The sequence below is a fragment of the Nothoprocta perdicaria genome, unplaced genomic scaffold, assembly GCF_003342845.1.
Source record: "Nothoprocta perdicaria isolate Ctin4 unplaced genomic scaffold, notPer1 scaffold_11, whole genome shotgun sequence".
In the NCBI taxonomy this organism is placed as follows: Eukaryota; Metazoa; Chordata; class Aves; order Tinamiformes; family Tinamidae; genus Nothoprocta; species Nothoprocta perdicaria.
The window spans coordinates 806,718-826,150 of record NW_020454205.1 but is presented as its reverse complement, the minus strand read 5'-3'; the positions used below and the strand labels follow the sequence as shown (position 1 = coordinate 826,150).

At 41.8% G+C, this 19,433-nt stretch overlaps 1 protein-coding gene across 6 annotated transcripts in view; it reads left to right on the top strand.

Moving 5' to 3' along the window:
- MYO1B (myosin IB) overlaps positions 1-19,433 on the top strand; it is an 86,547-nt gene that overhangs the window by 41,039 nt on the left and 26,075 nt on the right. For all 6 annotated transcript variants that reach the window (XM_026047562.1, XM_026047549.1, XM_026047533.1 and 3 more), the window contains exons 4-13: positions 1,327-1,421; positions 3,690-3,794; positions 6,102-6,148; positions 8,250-8,313; positions 12,104-12,202; positions 12,571-12,674; positions 13,380-13,527; positions 14,190-14,308; positions 14,932-15,018; positions 15,325-15,390. In XM_026047562.1, the coding sequence (XP_025903347.1) occupies positions 1,327-1,421; positions 3,690-3,794; positions 6,102-6,148; positions 8,250-8,313; positions 12,104-12,202; positions 12,571-12,674; positions 13,380-13,527; positions 14,190-14,308; positions 14,932-15,018; positions 15,325-15,390 (934 nt within the window). The remainder of the gene's footprint in view (positions 1-1,326; positions 1,422-3,689; positions 3,795-6,101; positions 6,149-8,249; positions 8,314-12,103; positions 12,203-12,570; positions 12,675-13,379; positions 13,528-14,189; positions 14,309-14,931; positions 15,019-15,324; positions 15,391-19,433) is intronic.

Here is a 19,433-nt window from a genome sequence, read left to right as displayed (position 1 = left end):
CCRTTTCTTCCCTCTGCATCCCAGCGCTTTTTGTCTCCCTCAGAAAGGACAGCAGTGAGTGTTACACGAGTGCAGCTGGAGCTGGAAATTTAGCTTTCCTGCGCCGAGCATTGAACTCGGCAGCTTGCAAGTCCATCTGCAGCAGCTTGGCACCAGCACCGTTCACTTCCTAAAAATGTCCTGTCGGAGAGTCTGGTAAAAGTGCTGCCCGCCAAGGGCAAGCCAGCAGCCGTGTCGCGGTGCCTGGGCAGCAGGAGGGCCCTTCCTGCGCTGCCCGGGGCCGCCGCGCGCGACACCGGCACCGCGGCCACCGTGCCGACATTCCCTCTAACGCGCTCCCACTCGGCCTTGCTTTGCACATACTCCTTTTTTTCCCACCCCCTGAACTTGTGCACTGCATACCCGGCCTCTTCTTTGGATTTAGCTTTCAGGTGCTTTTTCAGACACTGCKCATTTAAGTTTTGGAAAGGAAACCTTAGTGCTGAGTTTCCAAGATGTTTTGTTCCATAAAGTGCAAAATGCAATGCATATGCAATCAGTGCTGCTGTTCTTCCGAGTAAAAATGCGGGTCAAAAAGAAGTAATCTGCCTGCATTTTTTTTTTTCCCCAAAATATATGCTACCTCGTGGCAACAGAGCCCGCTTGGCTTCAGATTGCAGCCCAGTAGTTCGGTGCTTGGGATGTTCTCAGTGGAAAGGTGCTGTAAATGTAGGAAAGCTGCGGATTCTTTTGCTATTCTTTAATTTCTCTACATGACGCCACCCTGGATGTGTCATGCACACACTCGATAGAAAGTTCTTCTACATATATAGGCACAAGTTCAGCAATATGGGACTGCAACATACTTTTCAGGGGAGAAACGGCAGCTTTTGGGGTTGTTTGTTTCCAGCATTCTCCTTTTTCCAGCTGCCTCTTCGTACTGGTTGTTGGACAGAATGCTTCCCATTAATGCCCTGGCGAGGAAGGTGATGCTTTTTTCCATGAGGAATGCTCCTTCACTTGCACTTGCTTGTGAATTTGCTTTGAAGCTGCTGTCTTGAGGAAAACATACTGGATTTTGCTTACTTTACCTGGAAAAAGGTCTAAAAAAGCCACTGGGCACAAGTATCTGCTTTGGTTTGATTGCTCTTACATTCTGAAAACCGTGTGCTTCAGCACTTACAGAACCCTGGGTACTTAGATTTATAGATATAATACAAATATAAAAAAAATTAATAAATAAAAATATAGGGAAAATCTATATTTTTTCTGCCTGAAGTGCAGATTATATTTATTGTTGGCACTTGTTATATCCGCCTTCTCACTTGTCTCTTTCTTGCTTTGCAGCTTTGCTCTGTCAGATGAAGCCTACAGATCCTTAAGGGACCAGGACAAAGACCAGTGCATTCTGATTACAGGAGAGAGCGGGGCTGGAAAAACAGGTGAGGAGCAGTTTTGATCTTACTCAAACATGTTCAAACTCAGCCATTTTCTAGGAAGTGATAGGAGAGGCTGCAAAAAAAYGTGTGATAACGGTATCTTTTTGTGCCTGGCCATTGCAGAAAATGAACAAGGAGCATCACAAGGGCCGGGGGAACCTTGGCCCTTGCTCTCTTGACTGCGTGGCAATCCTCTGATGCTGTTGCACGTGGCTGAATAAAGGTGTGCAGTTAAATGGGATGGTGCTGTTGATCCTCAGAAGTGCACAACAGCAGCTGATTGCTTTGGGAAGCTCTCAGTCTTTTGCATGCTCCGATCAGCTGCGCCTGTGAGATGGGCTTGGGTACCAGGATGCTCTGACTCTCAAGCAAAATGGAAATGGTTGTGAACATTACTGCTAGTTTTTAAACTGTGGATTATGGGTCATTTTTAAGCTGTGCAATGGGAGAAATGAAGTGCGGAGTACCTAACTGCAGATTCAGGTCAATAACAAGAAAAAAGCACGTGTACTCAGTAAAAGTGAATATTAAAATATTCTTATTGATGATTATTTTTTCCTCGGAGTTGAATCTTTAAAAGGGAGTTTTWTACTGATCATTTAATTTCCTGATTTCCCCAGGAATCAAGCACCAACATCAAACAGATTGAGTTGAGGCTTATGGGATTTGTTTTTTTCAGTTGTAGGATATTGTAGTGACTTTCTCCACTTCTCTGYTGGAGATTCTAGTAGATTCCACAGACTCTGATTATGTTCAGTAGCTTCCATGTTGGACGTAATAACAAATGTTGCCTTTTTTATAAAGGTAWCTACGGAATAATGAAGCTAATGTAAGAGGAGGATTTGGGATCCAAGCCAATAATGGACTTAGCATCTCAGAGATTCCCTGTCTAATGTTTGATGTAGCTCTGGTTGCTGAAATGGAGCTATTAGCGGGGCAGGATTATTCCCATTACCAAGAGAGTCACCATATCTCCCAACCACTGCTGCTTTAAAACCAGCTGAGATCCTTTAGGGGATGACTGGAAATCCAAAGTATCCCAGTTACYTGTTCGAGTAGGTCTGTGGATCATTTTTTATGTTTTTTTTTAATCTCCTCAGGTATGTGTGATCAGGAGGAAAACTAAAGTAACTGGAGTGGATTCAGCTGCCTAAATTCAAGGAAAACWTGTGTTGGGCAGGGAAAGCCCCTTTGCCCGCAGGGCTCCTTTTGCCTTATTGCCCTGTCCTGGTTTGAAAGGACAGGCTGCTGCAAACGGCCGTAGCCAAAGCACCCCTGGTTCTCTGTCCTGCCAGACAGCACAGCAAATAAAACACCCCTGTGTTTAGGGATTTGCTGCTTCCAATTGGAGCTGGAACAAGAATGCTTACAGGTGGGAGGCCTGGTCGCATCGGCAGTTCTCTCTGCTTGCCTGTGTCCCACRCTGCGGCTTTGCTCGTTTCTCTCTTACATACAGGACAGTAATATAATACTAGAGAAGGAAAAAAAAAAGCTTAAATAGGAAAGAATGAAAAAAGAAAGGATATTTTTTTGTTTCTCCCTGAAGAGATGACTGTGAATTTCTTTGAAATGTCTAAATTTGTAACAGATCTTTGAAAGCAGATAGCGGGTTTTTTTGGTAACGTTGTGTTGAGTTGATAAGGATTGCAGCTGTTAGCAAATACATTCTGTACCAGCTGTTATTGCCCRAATTTTGCTTTCTTGCATCATATTAAGCATCACAAACTCTGCTTAAAAACAAAATCTCCTGGCTGCTCTTTCTCCTAACCGGCAAATGTTAATATTTCTTGGTATCTGCATGGGAGATTGGCACTGAGTATTCACCTGGTTTTGTGAGTCCAAAAGTTAAATAAAACTGTTGTAATTTTTTACATACAGACTAGCTTCCTTTCTTACAAGAATCGTGTAGATTAAGGGATTTCAGCTGGAAACAATGTTCTTTCCTTATTGARTGGCTCTTACCCAGACTAAAGGAGACAGTAGCCGTAATGACCCGTATCTGCTGGTGGTGTTTGTAGCTCTGGTGGGCTCCAGGTTTCAAGCCTAGTGGGGCTCAGCTTTCATCTGCTTGTGCAGTCACCTGGCTCCCAGGCTGGGATGAGATCCGGAGTCATTCCCAGATGGTGCAAACAGCRCAGAAGAAAACTGCAGTGAAATGGGATTGCGTTTCCTGCCCGACGTGGTGAAGACAGAGGGAGACCAGGCTTCCAAATCCCATCGTTACCTCTGTGCCGGGCCTTACCACTATTTTATTTTGCTCTCGCCCTGCAGAGGCCAGCAAACTGGTCATGTCCTACGTGGCTGCTGTTTGTGGAAAAGGGGCTGAGGTCAACCAAGTAAAAGAACAGCTTCTGCAGTCAAATCCAGTGCTGGAAGGTAAGACTTGCACGGGGCTCATGGGACCGTGTTGCCTCGGGGTGTAGCAGCTGTCCTCRTGAGCGGGGTTTGAGAACTGAACCTCCTGCTCTTTCACTGTTACTACCAGTTGGAAACGGTTGGGATGCGTTGTGTGAAGACTGCAGCAAGACTGTACGCTTAGTCAGGAGGTGGTTTTCTTAAAAAGAAAGAAAAATGCCCCCTTATGAAGGGAGAGCTTAGGAAGTTAGCTCATTTCCCAGCTTTGTCCGGCTGCTCTCTTTGAGCGTAGCATCTCTTAACCTTGGCTTTGTGGTGCTTGAATGTAGCAAAAGATTCAACTTTAGTTCAGTCCCTGTGATTCATTTCCTTCCAAATATATTATTATAGTCTCTAGAAAACAAACAATCCATTAAGTATTGTTTTTCCTTTAGGGGAAAAAAATGAAGAAATGGATCTTGGAAAAAACCAGAACAATCCTTAGGCATGCCTGTTGTTCCCTAAGACTTGTTGTTCCCTAGGCCTGGTGCGAGACCCGACTCTGTCCATCTGCCTCTCCCACTCTCCCATGAAGGATGTTGTGATCTCCCAGGGGTTTTTCCTCTTGTTTTTAACTATTCTTTTCTAATAGGATGGTGTGGGCTGCTAGGAGAGAAACGTCATTTTTCCCTCRAGATGGGATGTGGAGTCCTCAAAGCTGGCAGGTTTATCCTGTTGTCTAATAATTGCCTTCAGAAGTGCTTTGGTTAGAGTTGACTTCTTAGGTCTGTAGTGTTGATTCTTGGCTCGGATTTTTCCCTCGGTAGTTGAAAAAAGGGAGGGAAAAGCAAAAGTTAACTGGCCTGGAAAAGTGTAATCGCTGATTGTGTGCCAAAGGGGCGAGAAGCAAAGGCTTGTAAAGAAAGGACAAGATACAAGACTTACAGAAATGCTGGATGCRTCCGTCGGGCTGACCAGGCATGTTCCACTCCTGGCTGAATGTCAGGATTGTGGCTCCTCTGTAATTTTTGGTTCACAGAGAAGACTTCTGGGCCATTTCTGTTGCYGTTCTGCAAAGCAGACTTCAGGCAYGGGCAGCAACGTGACGGGTAGGGCAGAGCTGCAACCMAACCCAGGTTGCTCCCCAGAGGCTGCCAAATTTGTTGGTTTTTGGACTAATTAATGAAAACCAGGGTTTAATGTAAGAGGAGTACACTGCGCTCCTAGACTAGTGTTGTATTATTTTAAGATATTCTTGATTCTCCTTGGTGCTGCTCTGGTAATTCCTGGCTTAGCTTTTTGGGAGGTAGGGCGTTGCTCTGTTCCATGAGGCTGCCCTGCAGCCACGGCTACTTATATACGTGTTAGCCAGAAATGAAGCATTTATGGTTAGAGTTGCTTTTCTTTGGTTACACAGTTCTGTTTCAGTCAAGCTGCAGTGCAAGGAAATGACATAAATATTACATATGCATAATTCATGTAGCAGGATTTCTTTTTTTTTTTTTTTAACTCTAGTTGTTACTGTAAATTAGCTTTAAAAACAATGAACTTGAGGGAAAACTGAGGAATGTGCCTGTCTATATAATGGAGGGCTTGTGCTTGGGTTTGTGCAGTTCTAAATGACCCTACTGTTTAACTCTGCCTTTAAGAAAATGCAGCTCAGAGATTTGGCTGCTGAAAAGATGATTTATTACAGGGTATAAAGATTTTAAAAACAATTCTGTCACTTATCCTTGGCCTTCAGGAGCAACAAGCTTTTCCTTTTGGCTTCTGTTCTTCAATGAAGAATAAGTCTACTCATGAAAGCTTGAAGACTAAAAGCATGTTTTTATTTCTACCCAAAAAAACATTGACTTGACTTATCATTGGAAAAATAGGATTATATAAAAATAAGCACTGGGATAAATAATCCAAGTCTCCTACCATTAAAAAGCCGGAGGAGATGCTGCAGGTTGGCAGGGTGCAGTCCAAGGCCTTGTCCCCACGTCTGAGCTCGTGTCACTTGCTCTGCACTCATGGTCTGAAGGGAACCCGGCGGAGTCTTTCTCAGAGAGACCTGTTATCAGAAGACTCAGGAGCTTCAAGAGAAGTTTCATTCAGAAGTTTAGATCAAGCTCAGGAGAGGATCCATTGACATGTCAACTCAAAACCACTTTGGCCTTGGAAAGGTGTCTTCTCCTTTGTGATAGTCTCACCCTGTCCCYACTGATAACTGCAGTGAGTGCAGTATTGTTTCTTAGGCTTCTACGGTTCTTTTAAATAAAAAAGTCATAGCTTTTTTTTTTTTTCCATTTAAATATTTTTTTGCTGAATGCATCACGCTTATTATTCATTTTCTTCTTTTGCCAGCTTTTGGAAATGCCAAAACGGTGAGGAATGACAACTCCTCTAGATTTGTAAGTATTTTGTTCAAGGCTCGATTTCCTTATAGAAGAGAATGTGATATTGTTGGCTTTTTTGTTTTCACCTAATAGCAGTCCATAGGCTTCTGTAAGAAGTAAGTGATTTGCATAGAGAACTTCTGTGTTACTTAACCTTATCTGAAGGCCTTGGAGTTTGGAGAAGTCTGGTGGTCAGTAGCATTCAGTGTTTTGTTTTGTACATTAAAGTGTTTTCACTTTTCCAAACACATGCAGTTCATTAGTAGCAGTCACCCATGTTTTTAAAACATGTCTGGCTTCCTCGTCCAAAACCTTGATGGTTTCCGATGTGAGCGTCAAGTTCTGTTGAGGATCATCATGGAGCGAAACAAGCCAAGCTTAGGAGCTGACAGTGAGACTGGATGAAAATGTAATTACACTGCAGCTGGGTTTTTTAACTTTCTGGCACCAGTGGCTTCCACAGASACCATGTGCCTAGCAATTCATCTGCTTAGTAAATTTATCCTTTYGGGTGATGTCACTTTCCATTTACAGATAGACGTTTTTTGGAGTTAAAATTTCGATTCTGGTTCTTATCCACACGAAGTTGCAACCAATGTTTACAACTTTTAATGTAAATATCTGCAATGTTACTCTCTAGCATGTATATTCCATTCCTTATAGAGAACCAGTTAAATTGGGATCTTTTTGTATGAACCAATGAAAAATTATAGGATTTGACAACAGGCCAAAAAGAAGATGAGCTGCAGTTGGGAGACTCAAAAGTGTGAGTCTTCATCATCGTTTCTCCTGCTAAACTCACGAGTGAGAATGCTGCTTTGCAATGTGCTCACTTGCGTGCAGCAGAGCCATAAAGACTGAGACCAGCGGACGACAGAAGGGTCGTAAAGCTGTGGCAGAAAAAACAATGCAGCTGTCAGAGGTGAACCATGTTTTACGGAAAGGAGGATGAGATGGCAGAGCAAGGAAGAGGTGGCTTTGGAAATAGGAGTCTTCCCAAGACCAAGTGCAACCAATTAGTGTTTCCCCTTTCAAGTCCTTGCTTGTAAATACAAAGCTAAAAATACTTCTGGAAGCATCCAAGTGGCCCAGTCCTTAGGGAAATTAAAACTTAATTATCTGATTCAATTTTTTTATCTTAAAATTTGAATTGGCTCAGGAGTAACAAGAAGGAACAAACACTGTTTCCTGTCCAGTGAGCCTCAGCTGCCAGCAAGCAGAGCAATAGAGTTTAAGTAGGAGCTTAATAAGCCAATCTTGACAAAATATCCAGTAAATCAGATAGTATCTCTGAGATAGTGAATATAAAGTACTTGGGTTTTATGTTCTGTAATAAAAATGAGGAAAAAAAATAGAGGAAAATTTCTCCCCCAGCGCGCTGAATGAGGACGTACGAGCACAAGGCTTCCCTTTCCAGCTGTGCGTTTCTGTCCTCYGTTAAATAAGCCCCGGAGGCCCCGGAGCTCGTTCTTGTGCAGGGTTTGTGGGGCTTGTTTGGATTCCTGCCAGCAGTTCCTGCCTCCCTAGACTTTCTCACCACTGGAGCTGCGTTTCCTGTCGCTTTGTGCTCCGTGTGCGCCTGTCGCCGTCACCGTGCTACGAATGGCTGTTGCCCAGCAGTTCTTGCATGCGAACCGAGYGGCTCTCATGTTAGCACCTTTGTTCCTCGCACTCCTAGAAGACTTCACAGATGGGAAGATAAGGGTGCTGGGAAGATAATTAACTTGGTTTCTTCCCGGATTCTTCCATTCATAAGTACAGCGATACTGTAAATATGTATATGTGGCCATGAATACTGTTTGGCGGTGCTAGTGCACTGATGGGAGTTTGTGTAACATGCTTGTTTGTAATATTGCCAACATTTTGTATATCCTTCCAAAGCAAGCACAGTCACCGTGTTGCTGAACAAACCCGCTCAAAGCAGTTGCCAGGAAAACCTTTGGCACTGGTGGCCAAGTTGTCTTGCAGYTTTGCCCTGGAGCGTGCTTGTTAAACTTTAACCGAGTGTCCCAGGGCTTGCAGATTGCGCTCTGACCCCATAAAAATGACCAGCTAACTTTGGAAAGAAAAAAAAAATTAAGCCAAATTCTAATTCTCAAATATATTGCTTTCACAGGGGAAATACATGGATATTGAGTTTGATTTTAAGGGAGATCCACTTGGAGGAGTTATAAGCAATTGTGAGTACTACTTGTTTCTGTCAGCATGCTAGCAGCTTAAAAGGTTTTATTTGGAAAGGTTAAATTATTGAGAAGATAAATACGTTTATCTAACTGAATCCATCTCATTGTGTGATTAACTCTGCTCTGGTTTCTTAATCTCTACGTTTGCTGTTGCTTTGATGCTGATTAAAGTACCTTGGTGTAAGTAAAAAGGCCTTTAAAGATGCGACTATGAATGGTGAAAGTTTTAAAGGGTCGTGAGTGAAGAGCACAGGCCGCATGTGGCCTCTGAAGGTGGCTGGGGATGGATAGGGGTATTGGAGAGCGCTCGGCGCTTGAGCCTCCGGGTCGGTTGTGTCGCCTGACTGGATGTGACAGGTATTTATGTTAGATGGTGGCTCAGATAGGCCCTTGGGTGGTTAATGACAGGCGCGTGAGCTGCGCTCGCGATCCCCGGGAAATGGGTGTGTGTGTTTGAAATGAAAGCGGCCCGTGGGGAAAGGCTTCGGGTGAGAGAGGGCCTCCAGCTGTCGGCCTTGGGAAGGCAAAGGTGGATTTTGTTCCTTGAAGAAAGGCTGCCGCTGTGAAATGGTGCCAATAAAGCAATTTGAGGCAGCTCTGTGTTGGGAAGGGACAGGCTGGCGACCTGAGTGCCAGCTCGGGATGCCTCGAGGTGCTTCTCCTTCTAGCGCTTCAGTGCAGCTCTTTGGGAAGTTGCTCCGCGGTGCTGTGTAGAGCCCTGTGGGGTTTCTGTTTTTAAGCAAGGGGGGACGAGGGCAGCGCGCGGCCGTGCTGGGCGTCGCTGGCCTCGCCTCGGCCTCCGCTCCCGTCCAGCCCAGTTCGGACGGCGTTCGGCCCCGTYACGCGGCACCAGCCGTGAAATGGCGACTCTTCCAAAGTGCTTCCCAAATGTAACACAAGCGTTTTACAAAATCAGGAGAGGTTTTGCATATGAAAATCAGAGTTTGTTTTTGCACAGGTCAAATGAAGTATTTTCTTGCCCTAGTCACCTGCTGTAGCTGTGCCTGGAGGAGCAGTTTTTGTGACAGAGCAGCTCTCCAAACCCAAGGGGGTACCTGTTCAGCCGTTTGCAGTTGACGTTTGGCAATTGGCTTCCCCCCGAATGGTTGTACATGTTAAATGTCCCCGTTTCAGCAGCGGTTGCCCCTGAAGGACAGCTAGCTGCTTAGCTAGCTGGCTTAATGATTACCCCGGAGCTCACGGTGGTGCGTGTGCGGTGCCGTGGGTGTAATGCCTGCTTCTGAAAAGGCACTTTTAACCAGCACGCCCCGTCTGCAGTCCAGGTGACAGGTCTTGGCTGTCACCTAAAGATCCTTATTTTTCCGCTGTCTTCAAAAACAGCCTCAAAAAGTCAGGGTCTTTGTCTAAAGCAACAACTTGCACTTTTGTGGTGTGTTAATAATAGCTTGTTCTTTAAAACTCACTCCTTCATCTTAAAAAGCAAATGCAATTACTCGTTTACTGAGAAATCAACCACCCAGGCTGTTGATTTTAGTTGTCTGATTGTCACTAGTAATTTCCTTTGCTCAAGGAAATGTCAATGTAGGATTTGAACAATTAGACATTCTGGAAGGAGATTCTCCTTCCCATTTATTTTTTAATTTTAACTTGCTTCAGCTTCCCTGTTAGTGTTTCATTTAGAACCACTGCCACCTTTGGCTCAATTTTCTCACCTGCATAACTGCCTTTAAGCAAAACCCTAAACACTTCGATTAGCTTGTTTTTTTCTTTTAAAGGTCACTTACCACTTGAGCAATCAGGATTTAAGTAGTGYAGTCATTGCTTCTCCTTCCACACACTCTCCTTCCCCTTTTTTATTGCCCGATGCAATTTTACATTGTTTCCTTCAAGAGAGTCTCATTATGAACCTGGTGGGAGTTAACGCAGAACAAGCTCTTGAGAATCCCCAATTGCATTTTCTTGGTCATCAGTGAYGGTTTTTGACAGGAAAGAATCCAGGTGGGAAAACAGAAAACAGATGTTTTGACATAGCATAATGTTGGTGTAGAGATAAGCTTCTCGGACTAGAAAATGTCCTGTGAATTGAAATAGCGAAAAAGATCCCCAAATCTGTCAGTATCTCAGACAGTTCTGTGTCACTTGGAACACCTCACGTGAATTGTTGTGCCGTCAGTCTGCAGGACTGGAACAACCATCCTCTGCAGGTGTTTGGTTGTTGCCTGAGTTCAGGTGAACGGTTTGTGGGATGCACATGTGGCTCTGCTGCATTAAAACCTGTGTTATTTAGGAATAATGAGTAATCTTCAGAACCCGAGGGRTTTTGAGTCATCTGGCTAAATGAATATTACAGCAGAATGCTTCAAGAATATTAGTGGGCAGTCTGATGGTGATATAAAAATTGATTGTATTTTCTGGGTTGACCTTTCCAAAGCAGTTTAATCTTTACAGTGGCTTTGATACAGGAAACGTGTTAGACGTTTCCCTTCAAACAGGTAATGAAATAGCTAGGTAAAGAATAAATTATATGATATGTATGGAGATCTCTCTCCTTTTCTTCTCTTCTCTTCTCTTCTCTTCTCTTCTCTTCTCTTCTCTTCTCTTCTCTTCTCTTTTTTTTCCTTTTTTGGGCTTATCTTTATATGTGTAAGCAGCAGCTGTCCACACACGGTGCTGTAAACATTTAGCATTAGCAAGTGTGTGTGTGCACAGATCTGATGTGCATCTTGGCTTCTCTTCTGGCTGTTCAACACACAGAATTGCAAGCRAGCTCAAAAGTTCCCCATTGTGCAGCAGGAATTTGGAAGCAAATGAAGTGAAATAAACTTCAGGTAAATCAAAGGCAACTCCCCKAATGTAATTCATTTCACATTTGCTTGAGAAACTGTTTGTCACAGCTCCTGGAGGAGCTTTGTAGAAGCAGCCTTACATTTTGCCAGGATGGGGTAGCTATGGCCTTCTGGTTGTATTTGAGTAAATTTAGCCAAAATAAGCCCAATGTTTTCCGATGTTTTMAAGCCCAAATAAGCCAAACAGCTTCACCAGCTAAGATCGCTTCCAAGTCCTYTGCAAATGCAGCCGTTTCCTGAAGCATTCGTAGCCACCGTGGGAGCTGGACGTTATTTGCTCAGCTGAGCTTAAGTTTGGCTGCGCTCCATTGCAACACTTAACTTGTATTATAGTATTYAGCAAACCCAGGTGAGGCTTCAGAACCAGCTGCTGGTAGTGGTGGACTAAGCAAATCGCTTGTCAAACTGCTGCTTTTCAGTGCACTTTCTTTCCCCTGCCTTTCCCGGGTCTCACCACGAAGCTTCTGTTGGTCCCTTCGGGAAGGTTTCCTCGGTGCATTTAAGAATTACAAACTGTTATGGGCCCATTCCATCTAAATCCTTCTTTTCCTTTTCGTTCAGTCATCTTTAGTTCCTAGCCTGTTACTATTACAGCTCTCTTGGMAACTTTTCTTATAAAAGGGTTCTTAGTGGTTGTCCTGTTAGTCATTGGAATGTCTCTGGAGCACTTTTCCTCCAGTGACCCTATTTTGTCTGTAGCTGGTAGCCTGCAGCATTTAGGAGTGTTAATGGGCTTCCTATGCTTGCTCCAATGACTTATTTGAGAAATATTTACTGATTTGATTAATTGTGATTACTTGTAAATTGCTGATATTTACTATCAGATAATTGCTGATGACCTATCAGCAATATCTGCTGATGACATTCAAGAAGATGGGATTCCTGTGAAAGATTTGTGATGGAGCATTTTTTTACTGACTTCTTTTTCCTCTTCTTTCTTTTATGCTTGTTTTTTTTTTGTTTGTTTGTTTGGTTTTTAGATCTGTTAGAGAAGTCCCGTGTTGTTAAGCAACCAAGAGGTGAAAGAAACTTCCATATCTTCTATCAAATCCTGTCTGGGGCATCAGAAGACTTCCTCTGTAAGTGGTGCACCGATGCCATTCCCAGATGGATTCTTCTTGTCTTTCCTCTACAATTCCACRCATGTCTTTGGTTTGGTGGAAACATAGTATTTTTAAATTACTGTTACTGGTGATAGGGGCATTTGCAATAGCAGAAGGAAAGGTATGATTTGGGGCTATCCAGAAACCTGGGTCATAATTGGCTTTCTGATGTTTTAGAAACAGAGAGGAAAGTTAATTCTTATTCGAAAGGCTTGTCATTGGAAGATCCTTAAGGAAAACCTAAGCCTATTAATAACCACAGTTCCTGGCGTGGCTGGCTCTGGGAGTAAGAGAGCTTCTTGTGAGAATGTTGACACTGATGGTGCTTTTATTTCATTTATTAGGCGAACTGAAGCTGGAGCGGGACTTCAGCCGATACAACTACCTTGGGCTYGACTCTGCCCATGTCAACGGAGTGGATGATGCTGCAAACTTCAGAACAGTGAGGGTGAGGTGACACACACACACAGAGGCACAAAAAAAGCCCTTGATCAGCTCATGGAACAAGTAATATCGTATGGTTGCTTAAGGTGGCAGTGGACTGGGCTTAATGACCCAGGTGATGCTGACGAAGGAAAAGAAAAACGGGTCTGGAGTGACTGTCAAGATAAACTGATTGACCATGAAGTTCTTGCTTGATTGCACTCAARAAGAACAGAAAAAACTCCTGTCGAGTATATATAAATTTAGACACCGATAGGTAGTGGACTAGGAGGACGGCGATATCTGTTCACTTGACTTTGGAAGTTTTGCTTGTGTTATAAATTAAATTAAGTGGCTAAAAAAGGTACGACTTGACTCTTCAACATAAATTGTTCTCAGTAGTCTGGCACGAATCCTAGAAGTGGGCTGGCTTGACAGTGGCTTGGACAGCTTGATTACCAGATGTAATGTCTGTATCTGATATATATGTGTGTATACACACACACACACACACACACACATATATATATTATAAAAAATAAGTCCTTGTTTTATATTCTGCATTGCACCTATCCAGGCCTAGTAATTATGTCATGTTCGTTTTGTAATGTGATTGTTTGGAAAGCATTTCTAATTTATGCTAATAAGAGATAGCATGGTACAGTTTGCAAATATGATCTGTGTAGACTTAGATTGTTTTAGCTCCTGATTTTATCTGTCCCTTTTCCAGAATGCCATGCAGATTGTTGGCTTTATGGATCATGAAACACAGTCTGTTTTTGAAGTGGTGGCAGCAGTTCTAAAATTGGGAAATATTGAATTTAAACCTGAATCTCGAGTGAATGGCTTGGATGAAAGTAAAATCAAGGATAAAAATGGTAAGATGAGACTGATGGAGGGAAAAACAAAATTGTGTCTGAAATCATTATAATTTTTTAAATTTCTGCAGACTTGAGATATCCTTATAGGTGAATTAAATTAGATTCTTCCCACAACTCATCCGCAGGTAAATGCATGTTGAGTTCCACACAACATCAGTCACTCTGTATTTGAAATTCCCAAATTGGTTTTCATTTTTTTCCACTATAATAAGACTATATAATCTTATATAGTCTTATATAGTCTTATATAGTCTTATATAGTCTTATATAGTCTTATATAGTCTTATATATAAGACTATATAGTCTTATATAGTCTTATATATAAGACTATATAGTCTTATTATTATAACAGTTTCTATAACTGTTCGGTTATTCTGTTTTTAGTTCTTTGGTAGTGGTGTATCGCTGTCTGTAATACCAGTTTCACTTGGTCATTTGATGGGATGTGTTTTGCAATTCATGTGTTTTGAAAGTTGTTTCATTTTCATTTGCAAGTTTTTCTTCAGGAAAATAATCTATGAGAAATGGAAGAAAAAGTTATTTAAATATAGCCTTTTTTAAAAGCTATTTAAATGCTAGTAGTTTTTGGGGTGGAGGGCCTGGTGATATTAAAGAGGTTACCTATATCTATGTATTTACACCTTCCCTTTTCTGGTTAGAACTGAAGGAGATCTGTGAGCTGACAGGTATAGACCAGTCAGTGCTGGAAAGAGCTTTCAGCTTCCGGACCGTGGAAGCCAAACAAGAAAAAGTTTCCACGACGCTCAATGTGGCTCAGGTAAAAAGAGGCCCTGATTTTAAAGGGAATATTGTTTGAAATGGGAATTCCTCCCCACTGCGCAAATAAAGTTACAACTAACAAGGCTGTACTGCATAAAATGTCAGTCACATAACCGTGCCTTTCCTCAACTGTGCCACATAAATGTTTTGGATGTTTTGTTTTCTCATGTGAATTAGCTTGAGAAGAGGAGGAATAGGAAAATTTTGGATGAGATGCAGTCTTACAACAGTTGTGCATCAATACATTTGCAGGGGCTTTGGTGTAGCAGACTGTTTTCATTCGGAGCGGCGTCTGTAATTCCATGTGATTTGTGTGCCCTGGGCCATGCAAGGACTTGTGCTGCCAATCTGAATGCATCTGCCTGTAATGCTGCGAAGCCAGGGCGACTACCACTTATTCCAGGGAGAATGTGCTGGATTTCTCTCTGTGTCTCYTCAGCTAAGATTAGAAGCAGTGTGATTTCTCCAGTCACACATTCACGGATACTCATGGGGAATGGAAATCTTGGAGGGACCTTAGTAGGACAGGARGGGAAGTGGAGGCCTTGAGGGTCTTGGGCTGGCACAAGAAGTTGGAGATTCCCCAGGATTTATAACAAGATCCTTCTTTCTCTCTTTCAGGCTTATTATGCCCGCGACGCTTTGGCAAAGAATTTGTACAGTCGGCTRTTTTCGTGGCTGGTGACCAGAATCAATGAAAGCATTAAGGTATTCTTGCTTTGTGCCCGTAAAGAAAATCAATGGGAATGTATTAGGTTAAACTGGACAGYAAAATGATACTTGCCATTTAATTTCCCTGGCTATTGGGTGATACATGTGGTTGAGGTGAATCACTGCATCGCAGCTCATCAGGTTGCTGCCCGGTCCATTTTTAAGCTTACAAAATCATGCACGATAAGTGCGTTTTTGGAAACCATACTTAATCTTTTAGTTTATACAGTTGGACAGCCTATTTGTGAGATCCATTAGTAGGAAATGTGTAGCTGACTAACTCAAGATTATTTTTTTTTAAAGGCACAAACAAAAGTGAGAAAGAAGGTAATGGGAGTGCTGGACATCTATGGCTTTGAAATTTTTGAGGTAAGACCTTTGTAGTTGTAAACATGTAATGTTACTGCTATTTCTAAACATGAAAAGAAAAATTCAGAAACATGTACACACAGTAAATTTAATTTGAATCAAGTGCATCATTCTGGGTAAAAAATACTAGGGAAGTAAACCAGAGAGAGAAAGACTTAACAAATCTTGCAATTGCAACAGAAATTTGTGAAAGCCAAATTCATGTTTTTACAATGTGAGTAAATAAATATTTATGATGATATACTAAATATATTTTGTTGTGACATATGTTCCGAGCCTAAGAGAAACTCTGGTAATGTCAGTTCTGCCTCAAGGCATTTTGTGGGTATCTGAACAAACTTTGTATCATTAAAAATGCATGTGTGTATGTATATACATATATACATATATACATATATATACACACGTTTTCTGTGTTAAAAAAGATTGTATTCCATTTCATCTCAGTTCACTCAAGTACCCTGTGCAGATTCCTAGCTAATGATCTGAGGCTCACTGCTATTTGTTTATGATAGTATTTTTAGATTGATGGTATTTTAAAACAAAAACAATCAACAAGGAATTCTTAATTGTGTTGAAGAACTTAACATCAGGGAGTTCTCATAAATCTTGTTCTAATAGTTTATTTTAAGAGATTTATAGATCGTGGTTGGAAATACTGGAATAGTATTTAAAGAGAAACATCAGTCTGTAGTAATTGTACAGTCCTTTCCCCCCTTCTCTATGTTTTTCTCAGAAGTCCAAAGAGTGTGTTTGAACTTTATAGAAGATGGAAGWATCTTAAAAAATATATTAATAATATATGGGAGGGCGAGAGTTTCTATTTCAGAAGCACAACATCAAAGCATGTGCAGATGAAAGTTCCTCTTCAAAGGGAAAACACAGATCTGATACATGGGGCAAGGGTTTATTCTGCTAGGTTGTATTCATCATGTTAAACATAGGAGAATATTTATGATAATCTATTACAAGTACTTGGTTGAATGTAAGTCTCAAAACTAGATGTATTTAGAGAAGGTCCTTTTGAAAGCCGGGCAGTGCAATGTTATTGCTGACAGCTTTGGGTAAGATTCTTGTTTTAATTAGCTCRTTCTAGGTTTGATTAAGGATAGACCTGTGGGAGTGACAGGGAGGCTGGAAACCTGCTTCAGCACACAAGCCATCTGGGTAATTGAGTTTGAGCAGTGTCATTGCAGAGTTCATATAGAGCTTCTTTCTTACAGGGAGTTTTCTGTTCTGTAGGAGTTTAAAAGGTTAGCAGCTGAATATAGGAGATGTCATTTTACAGGAGAAAAATGAAAAGAAGAAAAGGCAGTTTTTCACTTAGCTACTGATTTATAAATGTRACTTTCCTATTTCATGCAAGCTGGAAAACACTGAAGTAATAAACGCAGTTGTTGTTTGCTTCTTGAATGTGAGCATCTTGTGGCAAAGGTGAGGGCAGCGCTTCCACCGGGAGCTACCAGGCTCAAAGCGATAAATACCCTTGCCTGGGACAGGGACCGGCCTCGGTTAGGAGGTGAGGGGGAAGCTCTTGCCAAGCAACTTGGTACGAAAGAGCTGGAAGTCTTCCTGAATATTCAAAATGAGGATGAAATCATAGGCTGGACACGTATGTTTGAGCAAAAACCGTAATCTCTGTTTTATGTTTCTTTTGTTGCTAGTTCAGATTTGCTTTTGGACTGTGTGTCTGTACTGTAATTCCAAGGCTGGCTGGTAGAAACCAATCCATGATAAAAGCTTGGATTAGCTGTATTGCTGGTACCACCTATAGAGCTGTCCCCAGGTTTCCAGACTGGCTAATTTTTTTAATTGGAAACTACTGTTTTTTTGAAAGCAAGATGCAGTGCTACATACCAGATTTGGGAAAGTGTTTTTACAATAAATATTGTCTGTCTCTTTGAAAACACAACTTGTATTTCCTACTTTTAGCTGTTATGAGAAAAGCCTGAATAGCAGACTCTTTGGACTTAGCAGAATGATGTTGAGCAACACAAAGTTAATGTTTCAGGCTTTGGGTTATCAGCAGTTTGGAGATTTATTCTTGGAGAGGGGCAAGGGAGAGGGGAATCTATTTTTAATTCAATTAAAATTTAAAATATTCCTTCGGTGGAAAAGTAAATTAGTTTTCCAGGCAGCTGTAGTTGGGGCAAAAGATTTAATGTTATAAACCTTAAACTGCATAAAATAGTCTTTTAATGAACAGTGTATAGAGAGGGTAAAATTATCTTCGTCATCACTTGCATGAATCTGCATGTAGTAAGGCAGGTAACAGGACACTTGCTGAATATGTTTATGTGGGGTTTGACAGCAAGAGATTGAATCTCACGTAAGTTCGTGATGAAATGCTTTGAACATGGTTTATTGTTGAGATTTGAGTAACTGTTTTACAGAAAATATATATTGTTAAAATTAATTATATCAAACCAAGTAATAGTTGAATGAAATGTTAGCATGTATGCAATACAGTAACCAGAGGAAACTTCAATAATGTCTTAAAATTTATAGCATGTAATAGTGGAATTTGCAGTGTGTTGCCATGGGATAGTTTGGCAGTAAATGTTAATACAAATAAGTATATCCATCAATTATGAATGAGCACTGACTAAAAATGTGAYGCCCCCTACCTAGCCTAGTTATTGAGTGTGGTTGTATTTTGATTTTTATGTCCATTGCTGACGATTAGAATTAACATGGTCTCTACAAAGGGGTTTGCTGGTGAAAGTGCATTTGAAATGCACCTTTCTCTGTAAAGCTATGTGYTTTAAACTTGGTAAACTATTCAATATACTGAGGGTAAAAAGGCCTATTTAAGCATGCCTTTACTCAGGTAGCATATAGCCTTATCATAAGTGCCTGTTCTTTGGCCTCACGTTTTTTGGTACTTTTATAAAGGAGTGTGAGTGACCTCAGAAATTCATGGACTGAAAAGTATTGTCTCCCACTCTGTTTTCATTTATAATCACAGCTAGACATTAAAAAAAAAGGAGCTAGAGACAGAACACATCAGAAGGCATAGGAGGGGTGGCACAAGCTTTTCATATGTATCCTAAGTATTTACACGTTAAGATATATGCCATAGAAATACACAGTGAGGTATGCGTTTACTGAAGGGTGATTTTTTTTGATTGTTTGTTTTACTATTGTGCTTGCCCATGAGGAGAACTGAGAGAATAAGCTAAAGATGCCCTGGCTCCTTGTTCTGTCTGGAAGTTCTCACTTCAGTGTTGGTGCAGAATAATCTCATTCCACTGAAAAAATGTTAGTTTGCTATGGATTTGAGGGCTTGAGGGAGGCTGTTGTTGTTGCTTTTCATAATGGGTAGGACAAACTGTATTTCTTGGGGCTTAAACCTGCTTAGGGTGATTCCTGAAATCACCTTACATTTCTTCCTGAAAGCAGAGTGGAAAAAAAATGCAGAATTTCCTATTCCCAAAAGTCAAAAACTTGATGCTCTTGATGACAGTGGTAGCCCTGTTTTATTGTGCGTAGGTTGAAGCCCGTGTAAATGAGATTATTTTGCGGTTGGTTTTGATTATTTTACTTGCCGTCTGCTGTTATTTATCCAATGTTCTGTTGCTTAAGCAGAAGTTTTCTTAAAGTAACCGGAATGTTCTTGAAGCTTGACCGTGGAAAGATGTTGGAGTGCTGATAATAACTGGTTTCTGCTGCTTGGGACCTGCTTTCAGCTGGCTGGCGTTTTTATCAAGCACAAAAAGCCTTTGCAGACAAACCCGAAAGCTATCCAAGAAAACAGATTTGAGGGCCGGGCTGTCCAAAAACTCAGATTATAGAATCCAAATCTATTGATAATCCTCAGGCTCCGCAGGCCTGTCAGCGAGCTAGGTTAAACAGCCCACCGAGGAGCTGCTTTAAAGCTGTGTTTGTTTTTGAGCTCTGCCAGGCCCTAYGTAGAGGGCAGGGTGCCGGGGCTGGCTGCTCTGAGGGCCAAGCACTCGGGTTTGGGGCATTTCGGCGTGAATTGTCTACGGGCAGAAGTGCAGGGGCTGGGGTTAACTGCTGGGGCTTGAGCGGCGCGTCGG